The sequence below is a fragment of the Kuraishia capsulata genome, genomic scaffold, assembly GCF_000576695.1.
Source record: "Kuraishia capsulata CBS 1993 genomic scaffold, Kuraishia_capsulata_scaffold_6, whole genome shotgun sequence".
In the NCBI taxonomy this organism is placed as follows: domain Eukaryota; kingdom Fungi; phylum Ascomycota; class Pichiomycetes; order Pichiales; family Pichiaceae; genus Kuraishia; species Kuraishia capsulata.
In genome coordinates, this window is record NW_019172955.1 from 1,335,745 (window position 1) to 1,351,590 (window position 15,846).

General features: G+C 45.1%; 10 protein-coding genes across 10 annotated transcripts; 5 read left to right on the plus strand and 5 right to left on the minus strand.

The window, feature by feature from the left end:
* Positions 1 to 153: 153 nt before the first annotated feature.
* On the minus strand, positions 154 to 2,586 carry KUCA_T00005466001 (uncharacterized protein; the record flags this gene model as incomplete). The annotated part of the gene is made up of 1 exon (XM_022600664.1): positions 154 to 2,586. One exon carries the CDS (start codon positions 2,584 to 2,586, stop codon positions 154 to 156), a length of 2,433 nt encoding a protein of 810 aa, XP_022461463.1.
* Positions 2,587 to 2,795: 209 nt separating this feature from the next.
* On the plus strand, positions 2,796 to 3,152 carry KUCA_T00005467001 (uncharacterized protein; the record flags this gene model as incomplete). Its single annotated transcript, XM_022600665.1, has 3 exons — positions 2,796 to 2,831; positions 2,913 to 2,974; positions 3,032 to 3,152. 3 exons carry the CDS (start codon positions 2,796 to 2,798, stop codon positions 3,150 to 3,152), a joined length of 219 nt encoding a protein of 72 aa, XP_022461464.1.
* Positions 3,153 to 3,561: 409 nt separating this feature from the next.
* KUCA_T00005468001 (uncharacterized protein) lies at positions 3,562 to 4,847 on the plus strand (the record flags this gene model as incomplete). The annotated part of the gene is made up of 2 exons (XM_022600666.1): positions 3,562 to 3,582; positions 3,678 to 4,847. 2 exons carry the CDS (start codon positions 3,562 to 3,564, stop codon positions 4,845 to 4,847), a joined length of 1,191 nt encoding a protein of 396 aa, XP_022461465.1.
* Positions 4,848 to 4,896: 49 nt separating this feature from the next.
* Positions 4,897 to 6,549, minus strand: KUCA_T00005469001 (uncharacterized protein; the record flags this gene model as incomplete). The annotated part of the gene is made up of 1 exon (XM_022600667.1): positions 4,897 to 6,549. One exon carries the CDS (start codon positions 6,547 to 6,549, stop codon positions 4,897 to 4,899), a length of 1,653 nt encoding a protein of 550 aa, XP_022461466.1.
* A 378-nt stretch (positions 6,550 to 6,927) lies between these two features.
* KUCA_T00005470001 (uncharacterized protein) lies at positions 6,928 to 7,749 on the plus strand (the record flags this gene model as incomplete). Its single annotated transcript, XM_022600668.1, has 1 exon — positions 6,928 to 7,749. One exon carries the CDS (start codon positions 6,928 to 6,930, stop codon positions 7,747 to 7,749), a length of 822 nt encoding a protein of 273 aa, XP_022461467.1.
* Positions 7,750 to 7,890: 141 nt separating this feature from the next.
* Positions 7,891 to 8,478, minus strand: KUCA_T00005471001 (uncharacterized protein; the record flags this gene model as incomplete). The annotated part of the gene is made up of 1 exon (XM_022600669.1): positions 7,891 to 8,478. The coding sequence occupies one exon, from the start codon at positions 8,476 to 8,478 to the stop codon at positions 7,891 to 7,893; it is 588 nt and encodes a 195-aa protein (XP_022461468.1).
* A 530-nt stretch (positions 8,479 to 9,008) lies between these two features.
* On the plus strand, positions 9,009 to 9,902 carry KUCA_T00005472001 (uncharacterized protein; the record flags this gene model as incomplete). Its single annotated transcript, XM_022600670.1, has 1 exon — positions 9,009 to 9,902. The coding sequence occupies one exon, from the start codon at positions 9,009 to 9,011 to the stop codon at positions 9,900 to 9,902; it is 894 nt and encodes a 297-aa protein (XP_022461469.1).
* A 791-nt stretch (positions 9,903 to 10,693) lies between these two features.
* On the plus strand, positions 10,694 to 14,358 carry KUCA_T00005473001 (uncharacterized protein; the record flags this gene model as incomplete). The annotated part of the gene is made up of 4 exons (XM_022600671.1): positions 10,694 to 10,835; positions 10,895 to 13,920; positions 14,005 to 14,097; positions 14,146 to 14,358. The coding sequence occupies 4 exons, from the start codon at positions 10,694 to 10,696 to the stop codon at positions 14,356 to 14,358; spliced, it is 3,474 nt and encodes a 1,157-aa protein (XP_022461470.1).
* An 86-nt stretch (positions 14,359 to 14,444) lies between these two features.
* On the minus strand, positions 14,445 to 14,909 carry KUCA_T00005474001 (uncharacterized protein; the record flags this gene model as incomplete). Its single annotated transcript, XM_022600672.1, has 1 exon — positions 14,445 to 14,909. The coding sequence occupies one exon, from the start codon at positions 14,907 to 14,909 to the stop codon at positions 14,445 to 14,447; it is 465 nt and encodes a 154-aa protein (XP_022461471.1).
* Positions 14,910 to 15,135: 226 nt separating this feature from the next.
* On the minus strand, positions 15,136 to 15,767 carry KUCA_T00005475001 (uncharacterized protein; the record flags this gene model as incomplete). The annotated part of the gene is made up of 2 exons (XM_022600673.1): positions 15,136 to 15,606; positions 15,681 to 15,767. The coding sequence occupies 2 exons, from the start codon at positions 15,765 to 15,767 to the stop codon at positions 15,136 to 15,138; spliced, it is 558 nt and encodes a 185-aa protein (XP_022461472.1).
* Between the last annotated feature and the right edge of the window lie 79 nt (positions 15,768 to 15,846).

A 15,846-nucleotide genomic window follows, 5' to 3' on the forward strand; every position in this document is an offset into this window, starting at 1 on the left:
GTAGCCATTTTTGTCCACTTTAGTTATACTTCCGTATTCAGTATGCAGGGCATGAGTCACTTACAGTCATGGCAGACCAACTTGCGTGACCAAGTTTCTTCTGTATTTCCTAGAAATGTCTCTATTACCTATTTAGAAGGGGTTTAACGCTTTTTAGATCACCCTCATCACACTCTCAAACAAGGCCTCAAGCTTTAGCCCCTCAGTATTCTGCAGAACGGCATCGAAGCTCTGAGGATTGAGTACCTTTGGGGTGAGTCCAGACAAGTCTCCAAAGTCACGGCCATTATAAGTAGTTGACGAAACTGCACGAGCATTTTGCAATAGCACATTCATCTCGTAGGCATGGTCGATCTCCGAGGTGACACTATCCAGCTCTTCAAGCAGAGTGGTGGTGGTTGAGATCGTGCCTACTCTGGCATCGGTATCCAAGAATACGAAGCATTCGTGCGCAGTGGAGTATCTCAGAGACGCAATTGCAACATTGTGAGAACCTGTGAAGACGGGATTTAGAGAGCCCGGACTGAAGAACAAAATGCTAGATTGTATATCGTAGTTTTCAGTGTAATGGTTGATGGCAACGGCAATCAAATCCTTGTCCTCGCTCAAGGCTATGAGATTACTTCCGCCCGCACACGACGAGAAAGCCAGTGCCAGTTTATTGTTCTCAAATGTTGACAGGTCAAAGGTGATGAGCCTGTCTTTTGAAAGAACAACGAGATTATCTTGGAGAAACCCGATCCAACGAACTCTCGAACCAGCCAGAGATGGCATTCTTGGTGAATCAAGTTCTTGCATCGTGTTCATGTCAATTAAAACCACCGAGGTCTCATGTCCCAAGGCAATCAAAGATCCGTCCTGAGACCAAGACACACTGACAGAGTTGGATTGGTGTTTTCCATTTCCGTGTTTCACTTTTCGCAGACTCCAGGTTGTCTGCTGTAACTTCTCGTTCTTGGTCACTACTCCAGCCTTCACATAGACATCTTTGGGCACTCTAGGTCTCCAGATCCTCACACCGCCTCTGTTGTCGACAGTCAGGAATCCCTGGCCATCGGAGTATGCAATCGGAGCAGGAATCACTCCCACGACCGCAGTCTGTGGACCATGGGGATCAACAACCTTGGTGGACAGTTCCCATTGGCCCTGGGTGTTATCTTTGCCTTGGGGATTGTCAACGTATTTCCAGAATTTCAAAGCATACTTGACTTCCTTGGATGATAGCAGATTGTCAAGTTCTGGAGTAGGCAAGGAATCGAATGTGCACATCCACTTGCCGTCCTTGGTGAATGACAACAGATCCACCGAGGGGTCAGCAATCAGGTTTTCGGTCCTCACCTTACCAGCTTGGATCGCAAATGCAACGTCTTGCACGAACGCTTGTTCGTTTTTGGCTATGTCAAAAGCCTGTATCTGTGACCCGTATGGAGTATACACCAGTTTAGAGATGGGGTGAACTTCAAACGGGGCAGTAAAATCGTTTTTTATCATGGTGGCATCCTCAAGAGGTGCTTTCAACTTCAAAAGCCTCTTTCTGGACTTTTCCAGGTTTGCCAGCGGCGTGGCGAACCTGGGTCTAAGTCCAGTGACATTTAATCTCGAGGTCAGGTCAACAGCACTCAAAATCAAAAGTTCCAAGTCTTGGGAGTCGTTGAGAGAAACCTTGACAGAGTATAGTTCTCCCTCAGTTTGCTCAATACTCACCTCCTCAATAGCACCGTTCAAACGAGGCAGAAACTGTTGTCTATCTGTGTCCAGTTGCCAAAACACCAGCACCTTTTCAAGTCCACCAGAGAGCAGATATGAATCGTCCTTCGAGAATCTGAGAGACTTAACCTGGTCAATGTGCCATTTAAGCAATCTTTGGGGGGTTTCAGGATCCTCAGCATAAACTATTTGTATAATACCGCTCGATGTACCTAGAGCAACTATTCCATCTTCATTAGAGACGGCCATCGCGGTGATGGGGGTCTTGTAGGCAAAAGTGACCTTTTCGTTCTTGGCTATGTTTTGGTCTTGCTCAAGTCTCACGTATATGAGTTCATTTTTACTACTCAAAAACACAAACCTCTTGCAGTTGTTGGAGCTGGCAAAAATGGTGATGTTCTTAGCAGTGAACAGCTCTGTTGAATCGCTTCTTCCTGCTCTGAGAATAGTGCGGGTATGTGGCGATCTGTTGTTGGATATTTTGCCAACGACCATCAAGAATTCTTCGTGCTCATAGTCGGAGTTCAAGATATCACACACCGAAACTATGGAGGTTCCATCTGGTATATTCAGGTTGAAAGTTCCTAGGATTGGAGACTTGCCTTTGTCTTTCCAGTTTGTCACCAACACCTCTCCTGTCGTCAATATAACGTACAGTATGCTACCATTGGATTTTGACAAAACACTTCCCGCAACAGATGACAAATCGGGTGTTTTTATGGTTCTGATGCACTGTCTTGTAGACAGGAAATAGACTCGTATCTGAGACTTGAAGAGGGCTATGTAATGGCGACCATTAGAGGCAAAGACGTGACCCTTTTCGAGCGGTCTTCCACTTCCTTGAACAGTGACATTCCAATGAGAAGACTGAACAACCATGGCTATCAGTTGAGGTTCAGGTAGAATGGAAATCCGTAATGTTGAGCTCAATAATGATGTATGTCTTAGCGTCTGAAAAGTTTGGAATTTTTTTTAGTGATTCTGGATGGGTACACGACCTTCACCAATCTCCTTGAAATTTTTCCAAGTTTACTAATGAGAGTAACCTGGATGGTTCATTAACTAACACAGAAGTCATTTTCTTCGCGATGATTATCCCTGTCCGTTGTTTCTCCTGCGGTAAAGTATGTGGCATTCCATGTTTTTGTTTGGCATTCCGTGTTTGGTGTGTGCTTTTAAGAGCTAGGTGCTAACGTTCGATCAAGGTGGTTGGTGACAAATGGGAAACCTACCTCAAATATTTACAAGATGATGAGATGACTGAAGGGTAAGTCACATCTCGTAAACATGATACAATTGGATTTGATGTACTAACTAGCTGAAGTGATGCTCTGGATAAGTTGAAGCTCAAGAGATACTGTTGCAGAAGGATGGTGCTGACGCATGTGGATTTGATTGAGAAGTTTCTGCGTTACAACCCATTGGAGAAGAAAGAGAGTATCTAGACCTCCAGATGTCTCAAAAAAAGGTTCCGGGATTCTTATTGATACGTCGACCAAAGTGGCGTGAAGTCGGATCTTGAAACCAGTGTCTCGCTTCAAAGGATAGAAAACATTGAGATGATCTCATATAAGGATTACGGTTTAATTTGTACATTTAAGTTGATTGTTTATCACCGAGGAGCAAGAATGTAGTGTTGATTAAGGTGGTGAGTGGTGAAGGTAGTCGATACCGATTAGAGAAACTGGCTGACTGTGCTCATCAATGAGTAGACTTGAGACGTTATGAATCAGAGTGTGGAAGAGCCATGATATGTAAAAAAATAAAAACTTATCACATTACAACAAGAAGCCACTGGTCAAAACCAAAAATTCTATTTTATTTTTCATGTTAATATGAAGGATTAGGGAAGCAATGTTTAACGCATTGAGTGCGGTGAGTGCTTCTCCGCATAGGCAGCGATGCTATCTATCTCTGCCAGTCCATGCTATTTGTACTCCATCATTAGATGACATATATCCGCTCAATAGCCAAAGATGATTGGACGACTCATTCATAAAAGATTGAAATCTTCACTTTCTCGACCAACAACCGTACTAGTGTTCCCGGGCCAGGGCGTCTTCAGCGTTGAACATCTGGACTTTCTCAGCAAACGGGTACACGTTGAAGGTGTTGAAGAATTGTTGGAAGAAGCAGATGACGCGCTGGGATTCACCATCTCGAGATTTGTGAGAGATCCGAAGGCGAATTTGGGTGGTTACATTGAATCTCCTATACAAAAGACCAGCATCCAACAACCATTGTTGCTGCTCACCACGAAGCTGCTTGCCAAAGTGATCCGGGAAGAGCATGGTGTTGATATGTTCAATGATCCTGTTGTCAAGCCTCATTATCTTCTGGGACATTCCCTCGGGGAAATTATTGCTCTGGTCATGCAAGACGTAATTGATTTCAGAGATGGCATCAAGTTTTGTTCGCAGAGAGGCATGTTGATGGAGAAATGTGTCGCTTCTTACTACCAGGTTGGTGATCCGCAGAGGGTATCTGAAGATCAATTCAAAATGTTTGCGCTCGTCTTCCCGTCACAAATATTTGACCACGTTTTGAAATTTCTGCGGAACCAAGATCAAATAAGCCTGTCGAATATAAACAACTTTCAGCAGATAGTTATATCCGGACTGGAATCGAGCTGTTTAGTGGTGGTTAGCAGACTCAAGGAGCATCTGGCTGAGCTGAAGCTCAAAGCCAGAATTAGGGCCATTGATTTGGATGTGAAAGTTCCCTTCCACAATGATATTTTGAGCCCTGTTAAGGGAGGATTGGATCAAATGTTACAGGCATATATAGGTGCTCCAATACTGGGAAATAAAATTGGTTATAAGCCGGGAGAGATGAAATTTCCGGTGGTGTCAAATCTGGATGGATGCATCCAGACTTATGCTGAAGACCAGATAAGGAACATCATCGATGTGACATCTCGTCCCGTGAACTTTCTGAAATGTTTGCAGACAATACAGGAGCTTTCTGAGGAGGTTAAATATATCAATTTCGGGAGTGTGACCTCGGGAATTATCTCAAAGTTCGTGAGCGATAAGAGGTCAGGCGTGCATGCAGGAAGCTGCACGAACATAGCGCTGGATACTGAAGAGGGTCTAAAAACGATCCGTAAAACGATTCAGAACGCTTCTCAATCTACATAGCAAAATCTCCGATGCCCGTTGAGCAAAATAAAAAATATTAGACATACTTTTACTGTGACACCGGAATGAAATTTCCCACAATGCAGCTTGGAATATTGTAGCGATCCCTCCTAATGGTGAAACTGAAGCAACAACTTTTCCTTTTTCTTCCATCTCTCGTTCGCAAATTGCAACTCGTCAGCACAGCCTTCTGTGTTTTGTCGAACGCAATTGACCCGTACTTCTCCCAGAAGTTGACACTACTTTCTTCGGTCATCACCTCGTAGATAGTTAATTTGCCATTTTTGAGATCATCGATGGACACTTCCACCAGGGAAGCAAACTCTTTGTTCCCTCGGTAAATCTCGCCAGTTCTACGCCAAAGACATGCTGGAATTGCCATGGAGGTGAACACTCTGTCATAGTCAAGTAACATTCTCTCAAAGTTCTCCTCCACCAGAATCAGGTCTATATCCTTCAATGTCTTTGCAACGGCTCGAAAGCCTGGTCTGAACGTAGAGAGAGGTTTTAGGATTCGCTGCCTGGACGAAGCATTCATATACGTGTCCATGTATGTTTGTAATCTCGCATATCCCTTTGCGTAGTTGTAAGGCTTCAAAAGGCCGGCATCCAATTTGGCCTTGATCACCTGTTTCAGTCGTTCTTCGGGTGAAATCTCCGTCGTAGGATCAGCAGCAGTCAGGAAGAACTTATCACGCGCGCTGTCTGAGATGACTGGTTGCTGTTGCTGTGAAGTAGATTTGGCCCGTTCGGTCTTGGGGGCTGGTCTTTCTGGCGTCGCGCTGATCTGTGGAACCGCATCCGTAGATGGGAAAGAAGATATCTGCGCAGAAAGGGAGGGCATATTGATGCCACTGAACATCGATGGAGTTGACTGTTGTGACTGGCCATTGGAAAATCCATTTTTGGGGGCTTGAGCTTGAAGATTGGTGACAGAGTTCAAGGCACTGATTTGAGAAACACCGTCCAAGTTTTGCAAAGCCGGATCGTCGTTATAATTCAAGGTATTGATCATATCAGAATCATCAATCATGGAAAGGAACTCGTTCAAAGAACTGAACTCGCTACCTGCGTGCTCGGAGAAGAAGAAAGGCTGTTGGTTGAGAGATCCAACACTGTTGGTCTTATTGGTAAATGGTTCCTGAAACTCACCATAACCCAGCTGGGCCTGTTGGCCTCCATCTTGACGATAGCCCGTACCCAGGCCATTATTCGTACCATTTCCAAAACTGTACTCCAACTCCGCAAAGCCTCTATCCAGCGGAGTGTTGGATGAGGTATTATGCGAAACCACAGTCGGCGAGCCTGCGTTGCTAGCAGACGTCACTGCAGGGTACGGGCTTCTATTATCGCTGAAAAGTGAATCTTCTGGTTTCAGCTTCGAAAGCTGTTTCTCCTGCTTGAAGCTGGCAGGCTCGTAATGACACAGGTGTCCGATCTTTCTCTTAACACATCTAGAACAAGGACGAGCACTATCGCATATCATATGCGACCTCCTGCAGAAGACACAGGCAATGGCCACTTTGCGTCTTTTCTTTCTTCCGTCCTTGCCAGAGTCCGATCCGGGCGATACCGAGGTTGGTGTTGGCGAACTAACGTTGGAAGCTGGAGGAACACGGTTATCCTGTAAATCTGGGGTACCGAGACCCGATTGCCCACTTTGCCCCGATTGGTCGGTCTTCATCAAATATTCACCCGACATGTGACAAGTTGTCAAAACAAATATACACACAAACTTCTGGCGGCTGATATACTCAGAGTCGTTGGAAATAGACTAATTTACATTGGCTTGTGGGAACCTTAGTAAGGCTTGTTTCCAACTTTTGGCCATAATTTTGGACTCGGGGCTTTGTTGACCCGAGGAGAATGGCAGTGGGCTCGGATGAGTATCTAAGTCGATGGAAACTGAAATATTGGGGAGCCTTATAGGCAGGGTTATTAAAGCGAGGAATATATTTGAGCGGAATTTTCGACTAAAATTGACGGAGACTTTAAGCTTGAAACGTATTTGAACTTATATCCCGAAGACAGGGCTGAATTTGAGCATTTGACACAAATCACACAGTTGTCTACTTTCCACATGAGCGCGATACTTCGCGTTATCGGTCCTCTGGGGCCTTCTAGACACATGTCCAGATTCACGTTGAATCGCTGTATGTGTTTGCCTTTGTTTGTACCAGCCAGACTAATTTCCTCCACCAGCACCAGATTTCAAGATGCTCGGCCCCAAGAGCCTCAGTCTCAGTCTCAGATGCCTAGAATGTCGTCCGAGGAATTCCAAAAACTATATCAGCAACACAAGCTAAAAAAGCAGAAAGAAAGGACCAGAACGGCTGCAAATTACTCGATGTCTCTGGGCTTAATTTTTCTGGCTCTAGCGTTTGGTTCTGTGCCTCTATATAGGGCCATTTGTCAGAGGACCGGGTGGGGAGGTACTCCGATGACGGATGCCTCAAAGATCACGCCAGATAAGTTGATTCCTGTCAACACTAATAAAAAGATTCGGGTTTCTTTCACTGCGGAAACATCTTCAATGTTGCCTTGGAAATTCGTTCCTCAACAGCGGGAGGTGTACTTAGTACCAGGCGAGACTGCTCTTGCCTTCTACAAAGCTAAAAATACCAGTGACAAGGATATTATTGGAATGGCAACTTACTCGGTGACGCCAGATCATGTTGCGCCTTATTTCAACAAGATCCAATGTTTCTGCTTCGAGGAACAGAAGCTGAATGCTGGAGAGGAGGTGGACATGCCATTGTTCTTTTTCATCGACCCAGACTTTGCAAGTGACCCTGCGATGAAGAACATTGACGATATCGTACTGCACTATACGTTTTTCAAGGCGAACTATGGTGCTGATGGTGATACTTTGGTTCCGGTTGTGGCCAAAACGAGTGAGTGAAGCCATTGAAGCGAGTGAGACTGCCTTGGTCTGTACATAAAAAAACTTGAACGAACTGTCTATATTGAGGGAATAAAATGAATGTATTGGAGCTGTCGAACTGTCCACGTTGGATAACAATTGAGAAACCTGTAAAACTGTCTACTCAAACCTATCTATGGTGATCGAGGGACTAACTGGACGATTCGAAAAAGATGGCTCCGTGGGAGTGAACAGAAATGTTGGAGTGCCATTATCCTCTTCCTTTTCTATCTTCTTGTCTTCCTCATTCGTCTCGGGTGTTGGTTCCCTATACTGCTCCATAGGAGAATATTCTGAATTCTTGAGCGAGCCTTCCTCCAAACTAGCACTTCTAAGTCTGGTGATGATGTTTCTCTTCTCATCCTCGGCTTCAAAATATGTCTCCACCCGAAGCGAAGTTTCAGGTTTGGACGTATCAAACCTGGGTTTCATTGCCTCAACGTTGACCCCCTCGGGGTTTGTTGGGTGGTATGATTTGTAATGCGATTTGATAAATAAGAAAACATCTTCACAAGTTTCTGGACTTTCAAAGCTGACTATTATTCTTTGCAAAGAAGGCAACACCGTCCAGGTGGGAGTCTCAGCAAAGTGTTGATTTTGTACATAGGTGAACACGGCAGCTTTCAGCAGCTTGGAGAAAGATTGATCCTGATTCTCTGTGAGATCGGAGTCCGATAGGTTGTAGATAATGATTTGTGTCTTTGGCATTGATGATTGTTACCAAAAGCAAAAAAGGAATCCAGCAATGTGTGATCAGTTAAAGGGGTTGGTTATCAGTTCCAAGAGTCTGACCCCAGAAGGCTGTGTAGCTGATTATCTCATCGATAGGCGATGCAATGCGGCGCAGCACTGTGGGGGCAATCTTTGAAGGTCTTTGCACGTAACTAAATTCTGATTCAAAGCGGAGCCGTTAGTTGTGAATAATATAAACTTCGCAAAATTATTGTTAAAACATCATAAACCATTTTATTTGCCAGCTGTAGCCGAAACCTCGATATAAAGCTTCAGACTTCAAGAAGCCCGTTATCTCGATTGGGGTAAATTGTAGTGTTCCAACTAAATGTTAGTCTTTACTTAGTGACTCCATATACGCCGGCAGTCCACACATTACAGCAGTAATACCCATACCGCGATGCCCAGGAATTTTTCACACACACCTCTCGAGCTATTCAGACTCAAACTTTTCGCACCTACACCTACATCAATCATATACCACCAAGTACATATTTAATTGCAAAATGGTTTTCCAAAAGACTACTAAAACCTCTGCTTACTCCTCCCGTTACCAGACTCCTTTCAGAAGAAGAGCTGAGGGTAAGACCGACTACTACCAGAGAAAGAGACTCGTCGCTCAACACAAGGCCAAGTACAACTCTCCAAAGTACAGATTGGTTGTCAGATTCACCAACAAGGACATCATCTGCCAGATCATCTCCGCTACCATCACCGGAGACTTCGTTTTCGCTGCCGCTTACTCCCATGAGTTGCCACAATACGGAATCGAGCACGGTTTGACCAACTGGGCTGCTGCCTACGCTACCGGTTTGCTCGTTGCCAGAAGAGCTTTGCAGAAGCTCGGCCTCGACGAGACCTACAAGGGTGTTGAGGAGGTTGAGGGTGAGTTCGAGCTCACCGAGGCCGTTGAGGATGCTCCTCGTCCATTCAAGGTCTACTTGGATGTTGGTTTGCAAAGAACCACCACCGGTGCTAGAGTCTTTGGTGCTTTGAAGGGTGCTTCTGACGGTGGATTGTACATTCCTCACTCTGCCTCGAGATTCCCAGGTTGGGATATCGAAGGTGAGGAGTTGGACGCCGAGTTGTTGAGAAAGTACATCTTTGCCGGCCACGTTTCCGAATACATGGAGGAGTTGGCCGATGATGATGAAGAGAAGTTCAGAACTTTGTTCAAGGGCTACTTGGCTGACGACATCGAGGCTGATGCCGTTGAGGACATCTACATTGAGGCTCACGAGAAGATCAGAGCTGACCCAACCTTCAAGCCAACCGAGAAGAAGTACACCAAGGAGCAATACGCTGCTAACTCCAAGAAGTACAGACAAGTTAAGCTTACCAAGGCTGAGCGTGATGCCAGAGTTGCTGAGAAGATTGCTGCTTTCAAGGCTGCCAACTAAGTTCGATTCAGAGATATCATCATTTAGTGTAATATTTGGATCATTCTAAAGGTACGAAAATGTAGAGCGTAGAATGCACTCGTTGCAGTCCTGGGTCCATACTATCATGGAATTTTTGAAGTGTTTGCGTAGGCATAACTGGTCTATTGTTGGTTCTGGTTACAGAATGCACTAACCATATGTGCACTTCATCTGTCAAAAGCTCCATGCCAGGCTTAAGTTTAAATGGCCCCACCAATTTTGCATGTACCCCGTCCAAAATTCAAAAATTGAGAAACCCTGTCAAATATCATAACAATAAATTATTCAAAAACGCCAAAAAAATTCCCCATTATATTGTGTCTTTCCGGGATTTCTAGTCCTTTAGTGTAATGCCTCGAGCCTTAGTAAGGTCCGATGTGGAGGGCCCAAAAGGGCCGGAGATAGCTGCTAGCTGCCACAAGCATCTGACCCACCGGAGTATTACGGAAGTGTTGTCCTCTTGTCACTGGATCATACAACAATAGCACTACTTTTGGAGCATTGTTTGGACCAGAGGCTCTAAAATATTGTTGTGGGCTTATTGCTGATTTACGAAATTGCCACAGAGTCTATATTTACGTCCAAAGTTGCCGTTGTTTGTGCTGCTAGCGAGAGGCAATCGCTGTAGGTGGGATCTTCTGTGTTGCACTGTGCTTATTTGAAATCCCTCGGGGTTTGTCATTTGAATTCTAGCTTTATTGTGTTGAAGCCCAAGCCCCACCAAAAAACCCTATTTGGCGACCAATTCCTCGAACAATCGTATCTCTCCAATGGAAGACTCGAATGGGTCTCCGACAGCCTGCGATGCCAAAGCTCCGAACTCAAAACCAGTGATAACCGAGCAATCGGAATCTTCCGGAGTCTCAAATGGTGATGTTGACTGGCTATTTCGTGGAAAGGAGAGTAAAAAACGTGAGTTCCTACTGATTTTAGAAGCTTTCAAGCATAGTAAACTAACTCCGAATTGACAGTGGCGAGGAAAACTGATAGGGTATTGACGGCAAGGGTACCCTCGCTCTCCAAAGATGTCATCAATGAACAGACTACTAGACGGCGTTCGTCTGAGGAACCTGAAAGGGCCAAACTATCGATAACTACCTCAATTGACGATCTACAGGACGGCTTGCCTCAGAGGCGGCGCTCCACAGGAAATGCTCTAGTGGGTGATAAAACTGTCCCGGATGACCCAAGGAAGGCTTCTGTTGTACAAGCAAAGGCTCCTGTCTCGGTCTTAAAGAATAGTGGCCGAAGTCGGTCGGTTTCCGACCCAGCTGTCCCTGTGGAGAGTTTTAGAAAAATGGCTTTCAAAGAGATGAACTCGCCTTCTACATCCGCGCCTGTGGAGGGTCTGGGGACTTCGCCTGGCTCTGCATCGAAGAAATCGTTTCTTTCATCAATCTCCTCAAAATTCTCGTCGAAAAATGTGCCTGCTGTGCCACAAGTCGGTCTTTCGCCGACACAGTCTTCGCTTGGCGCTAGTCCTGTTGAGAAAAAAGGTTTGTTCGGTATGAGGAATAAAGCACCGAGCGATATCAAGAGGGAAGGTTCTGTGAAAAGGACTTCGTCAGAAGTGAGGCGTGTTTCTGTGGCTGCACCTACGGTTGCACCTGTGAAGGAAGATCCCTTGAAGAAAACGGTGTTGAAACGAGTAACTTTTTCTCTTGACAAGCTTCAAGATGACCCCCAGCAGCAAATCCCATCTAGAAGACCTCGCAAGGGAAATGTGCTGATACCAGAAGATTTGACTGCTGAACCTGCTCGGTTGACCATAGGAATCACAGACTCAAACAACAACGACGCTGCAGCAAAGAAGCCAATGATCGACGAGAAAGAGCTTGCACTTGCCTTGGATACACAGAGACAGGCCTTAATTGAGGCACAGCACCATGCTCAGGAAGCGCATCTGGCTGCTCAGAGAGTTGCCAAGGAAGTGGCTGCTTTCAAGAAAAAATCATATGGCGCCCAGTCCGTTGCTGATGAAGCTGAAGACGAAAGTCTGTACTCGCATTCTCAGAATGTGGAGATTGACAAGCCTTTGCATGAGCATATCGATTACTTTGAAGTTGACGGCGAAGAGCCCGTTCGTCATGGCAGAGAATCTGGGTATGAGGACGGCGAAGATGAAGACGAAAGAGAGATTCCGTTGGATGTTGTATATACCCGTTGTTGCCATCTTCGTGAGATCCTGCCTATTCCTGCTACGTTAAAGCAGCTAAAGGGTAAATCAAGACCGCTGCAAATTTTGAAGCTGCTAAACCCAAAACCCACTCTGATTGATGTATTGTCTTTTGCGGACTTTTTGGCAATTACCCCAATTGCTATAGTCATCTTTGACAATGTCACGATGAACAATGAGATGCTAAAGGTGTTCTTGACTAGTCTAGTGAACTCAAAAGGTCTGGAGAAACTTTCGCTGCGGAACGTTGCCATGGATTCGGAAGGCTGGCTCTACCTGTGCAAGTTTCTCACTCTCAACAAGTCACTGAGTAAGCTGGATATATCGCAACAAAAAGTCAAATCAGACACACCCAGAAGCCATATTAGATCCCAGATGAACTGGGATTTGTTCACAGAATGTGTTGCAAAAAGAGGTGGTTTGGTTGAGCTGGTGATCAATGGTTGCAAGTTGACTGACGAACAGTTCTCCAAACTGATCAGAAGAGGTGTTATGATCAACACGTTGAGACTTGGAGTTGCAGCAACCAACCTTAGCGTTGGAAAGTCTGCTACTTTGGCTTCGTGGGTTACGGATCCCAAATCAAGCTGTGTTGGGTTGGACATCGCTTTCAACGATCTTAGTGAAGGTCAATTGAGACCATGTATTACGCAGTTTGCCACGAATTATCCACCCAAGCTCATGTTCTTTTCGATCAATTCTACAAATGTCAAATTGGATGATTGTGTTGATCTAATCAAGACTTTGTCGAAACTACCAAACATCCGGTTCTTAGATTTGAGCAACAACCCTCATCTTTTTCCAAAGATCATTCCTGTTCTGACCGAGTATCTCCCCAAGTTTGCGGACTTGAGAAGAATTCATCTTGAGTTCAGCAACCTCACGAGTCCTCAGATTGTCGCCATTGCCAGTATTCTGTCGAAATGCAAGCAACTTATTCATGTTTCGCTATTGGGCAATCAGAACATTGGTGTTTCTGCTGCGCTATCATTATACTCGATGGTCAAAGCTTCAAACGTCTATGTTCTGGATGTTGATTTCGACTTGATATCCGACGTGGTCAGTTCTAAGATTGCCTTCTATCTCATGAGAAACATGGAACGCAATTTGAACAACGATCTAACTCATGACAACGACGATGAGGATCTTATATTTGACGGTTCTATTCTGACTCAGACTGCTGAGAAGATACTTGAGGCCAAGTACAATTCGGCTGACAGTAATTCGGACGACGACGTATCGAAGCAGATAATCTCGAAGGCTCTGATCGAAAGAACGACGAGACTGCGTAAGGAGATACACAAAACCATGGACAAGTTTTTCGAACAAAGAAGGCAGGGAACGCTTTCTCTACAAGGCAAAGAGACACTTTTACGTTTCTGTCTCCTTGACAGTTCCCTAGAGAAGGTTGTACAGATTTTTGAAGAGGCTGATGATCATGAAACTGCCAGCCCTGCGCCGGCAACACAACTCAAGCTGCCAATGCTGCCTCTCGATCTTCATATGCATAGAGGCTCCAGTGATATGATGATGACTGGACCTATAGTTTCTCCAAACTTGAAGATTATCGATGAATCCACATATTTTGCACCACAAGCTCACGGTGCAACTGCTGTCAATTCTGAGCAGCCACACCAGGTTGTGGTAGAAAATAGCGTTGATGGTAAGACTAGAGCTGTTGATGAGTACACAGGTAAGCCTGTTCTATTCAGAAAGCTTTCGCAGACTTCAATCCATGCCAAGGCCCAAGAGGAAGAGGAAGGTGAATTTCACAGATGGGGTTTCTTTGTGCAGCAACAAGATCCATTCATGACTCCTCAAGTGTCTGATAAACCGCCTCGCTCAGCGGTACCTAAAACAACTTCTTCGGTCGTTTCTCCGGTTACTGGCTCCTCCACTCCAAAGCTGAACATTTTACCTTCCGGTCCGGAGTTGAGAGAAGCCGTTATCAAGGCGAAAGGTATAGAAAGTGTCTCGGACCTGATCGGCAAGATCGACGTTTCCAAGCTTAGAAACATCTACTCCGTTAGCCGGACCGAAGGCGAGCAAAAACGGGACCCTGTGGGGCAAGACTCTGTGCATTGGGATGCTACATCAAAAGATCAAGTTCAGTCAGAAGAACCACAATCACCTGTCTCAATTGGATCTGACGATGAAGGTGATGCAGGGGCATATAAACACGAAAGGGCTGTTGATGAGGTCTACGAGAAGCTACTTGACGATGTGGTTAGAGTCAGGTCTAATTCGATGAAAAAGTGAGAGAAAAAATTGTGTAATGTTATTGGACAGGCTTATTAAAGCTTTTTGGAAATTTTCTATTTTTCAAGAAAACCCACTTTTGGAGTTCATCCATCCCCCACATTTTTGTAGATTTTTCGATCTGAGAGTAATTTGAAAGGACGCAACTCGATATCTGGCTGAACCCACTCATCTGAACATTGAACACATAACGGACTAGGCACCTGGTGATTTCTGCTATAACAGAAGGCCAACCCAAGGCCAAAGCCTATGGCAGGTTCAAAGAGACCGGGTGGAATGGGAATGGAAACAGGCATAAATTTGACGATAGTTTGGCTGCATAACTCGAAATAGCCCATATAATCAACCGTGAAATAGTTTCTCAAAGAAAAATCAAGTTTCATCCAGGAGTCTCGAAAGTATGTTGAAACACCCTCCATTAAAGCCACAGCAAACACCTCCAGAAGAAAAACCCCAACAACCACACCCAGCAAAACCACCACAGAACTAACCTGTGTTGGCAGGGGCCAGACCTCTGGCACCATAATCTGGGAATGTTTTCTCTTATACATGTAGCAAATGGGTTGATTAGCTACTTCAATTGAATTACCGCTGGGAAGAGGATTTGACGATTTGAGCCGCACGTCGTGTACTCTTTGAAATCTGCAAGGCTGCAAGGGCGCCTGAAAAGGTGCATTTTCTTAGTAAACCATCTTTGAAAAAATATTCGGCTACGTTCACATTTTTTTCTTTGTTCTATTGTTTGTTGTTTCATAAATATGACACTTATACTCCAGCCTAGTTTCTGACATGCGCAAATGTTCTCACTGGGTAGTCCGTAGAATACATACCACTCTCGCTCTCCTCCAGGATTCTCCACTTCAGCTTGTTCAGGTTGGGGGCAACGACAGCCTCTCCATTTGGACCTAGCAATTCGCCCTTGACAACCTTTGGATCGACTTTGCTCAGCGTTGACGACAAAGTTACCAATTCACTTCCTTTGTAAACCTCCAATTCCTGCTGTCCCTTGGTTCCTATGGAGATACGTGGGCTTGCAGCCGAGCCCAGGCTAAGCAGGGCACTCACCTTGGTTTGGTCGAATGACGAGAGTTGTGGGTAATTTCTTCTGTGGTCTCTGTGGGAGTATTGGTTGCCCTTGATATCACCAGCTGGCACGGTCATTGTGTCTTTGTACACCAGTGGCTGGGAGCCCGGAGCTGGAACACGGAAATATTTCACCAACGGGTTACCTGACGAACGATTTGGCACCTGAATTCAACGTGTTAGTAAAATAGCTATGGATCATAGGCTTACCATTGCCTATCTTGTGTTGTCTCACTTACCAAAGTCAAGGTTTTTCTGATCAGCTCCCAGATTCCCTTGGAACCGGTTGTGTATTTTTTGTAGACTGGAACTGGACCTCCTGACATTTTGCAATGAACGTTAAAATATATTTGCTCTCAGCAGTTTGGTGGTTATCAGAGTAGATAGACGTAGTCTGCTTGTAAG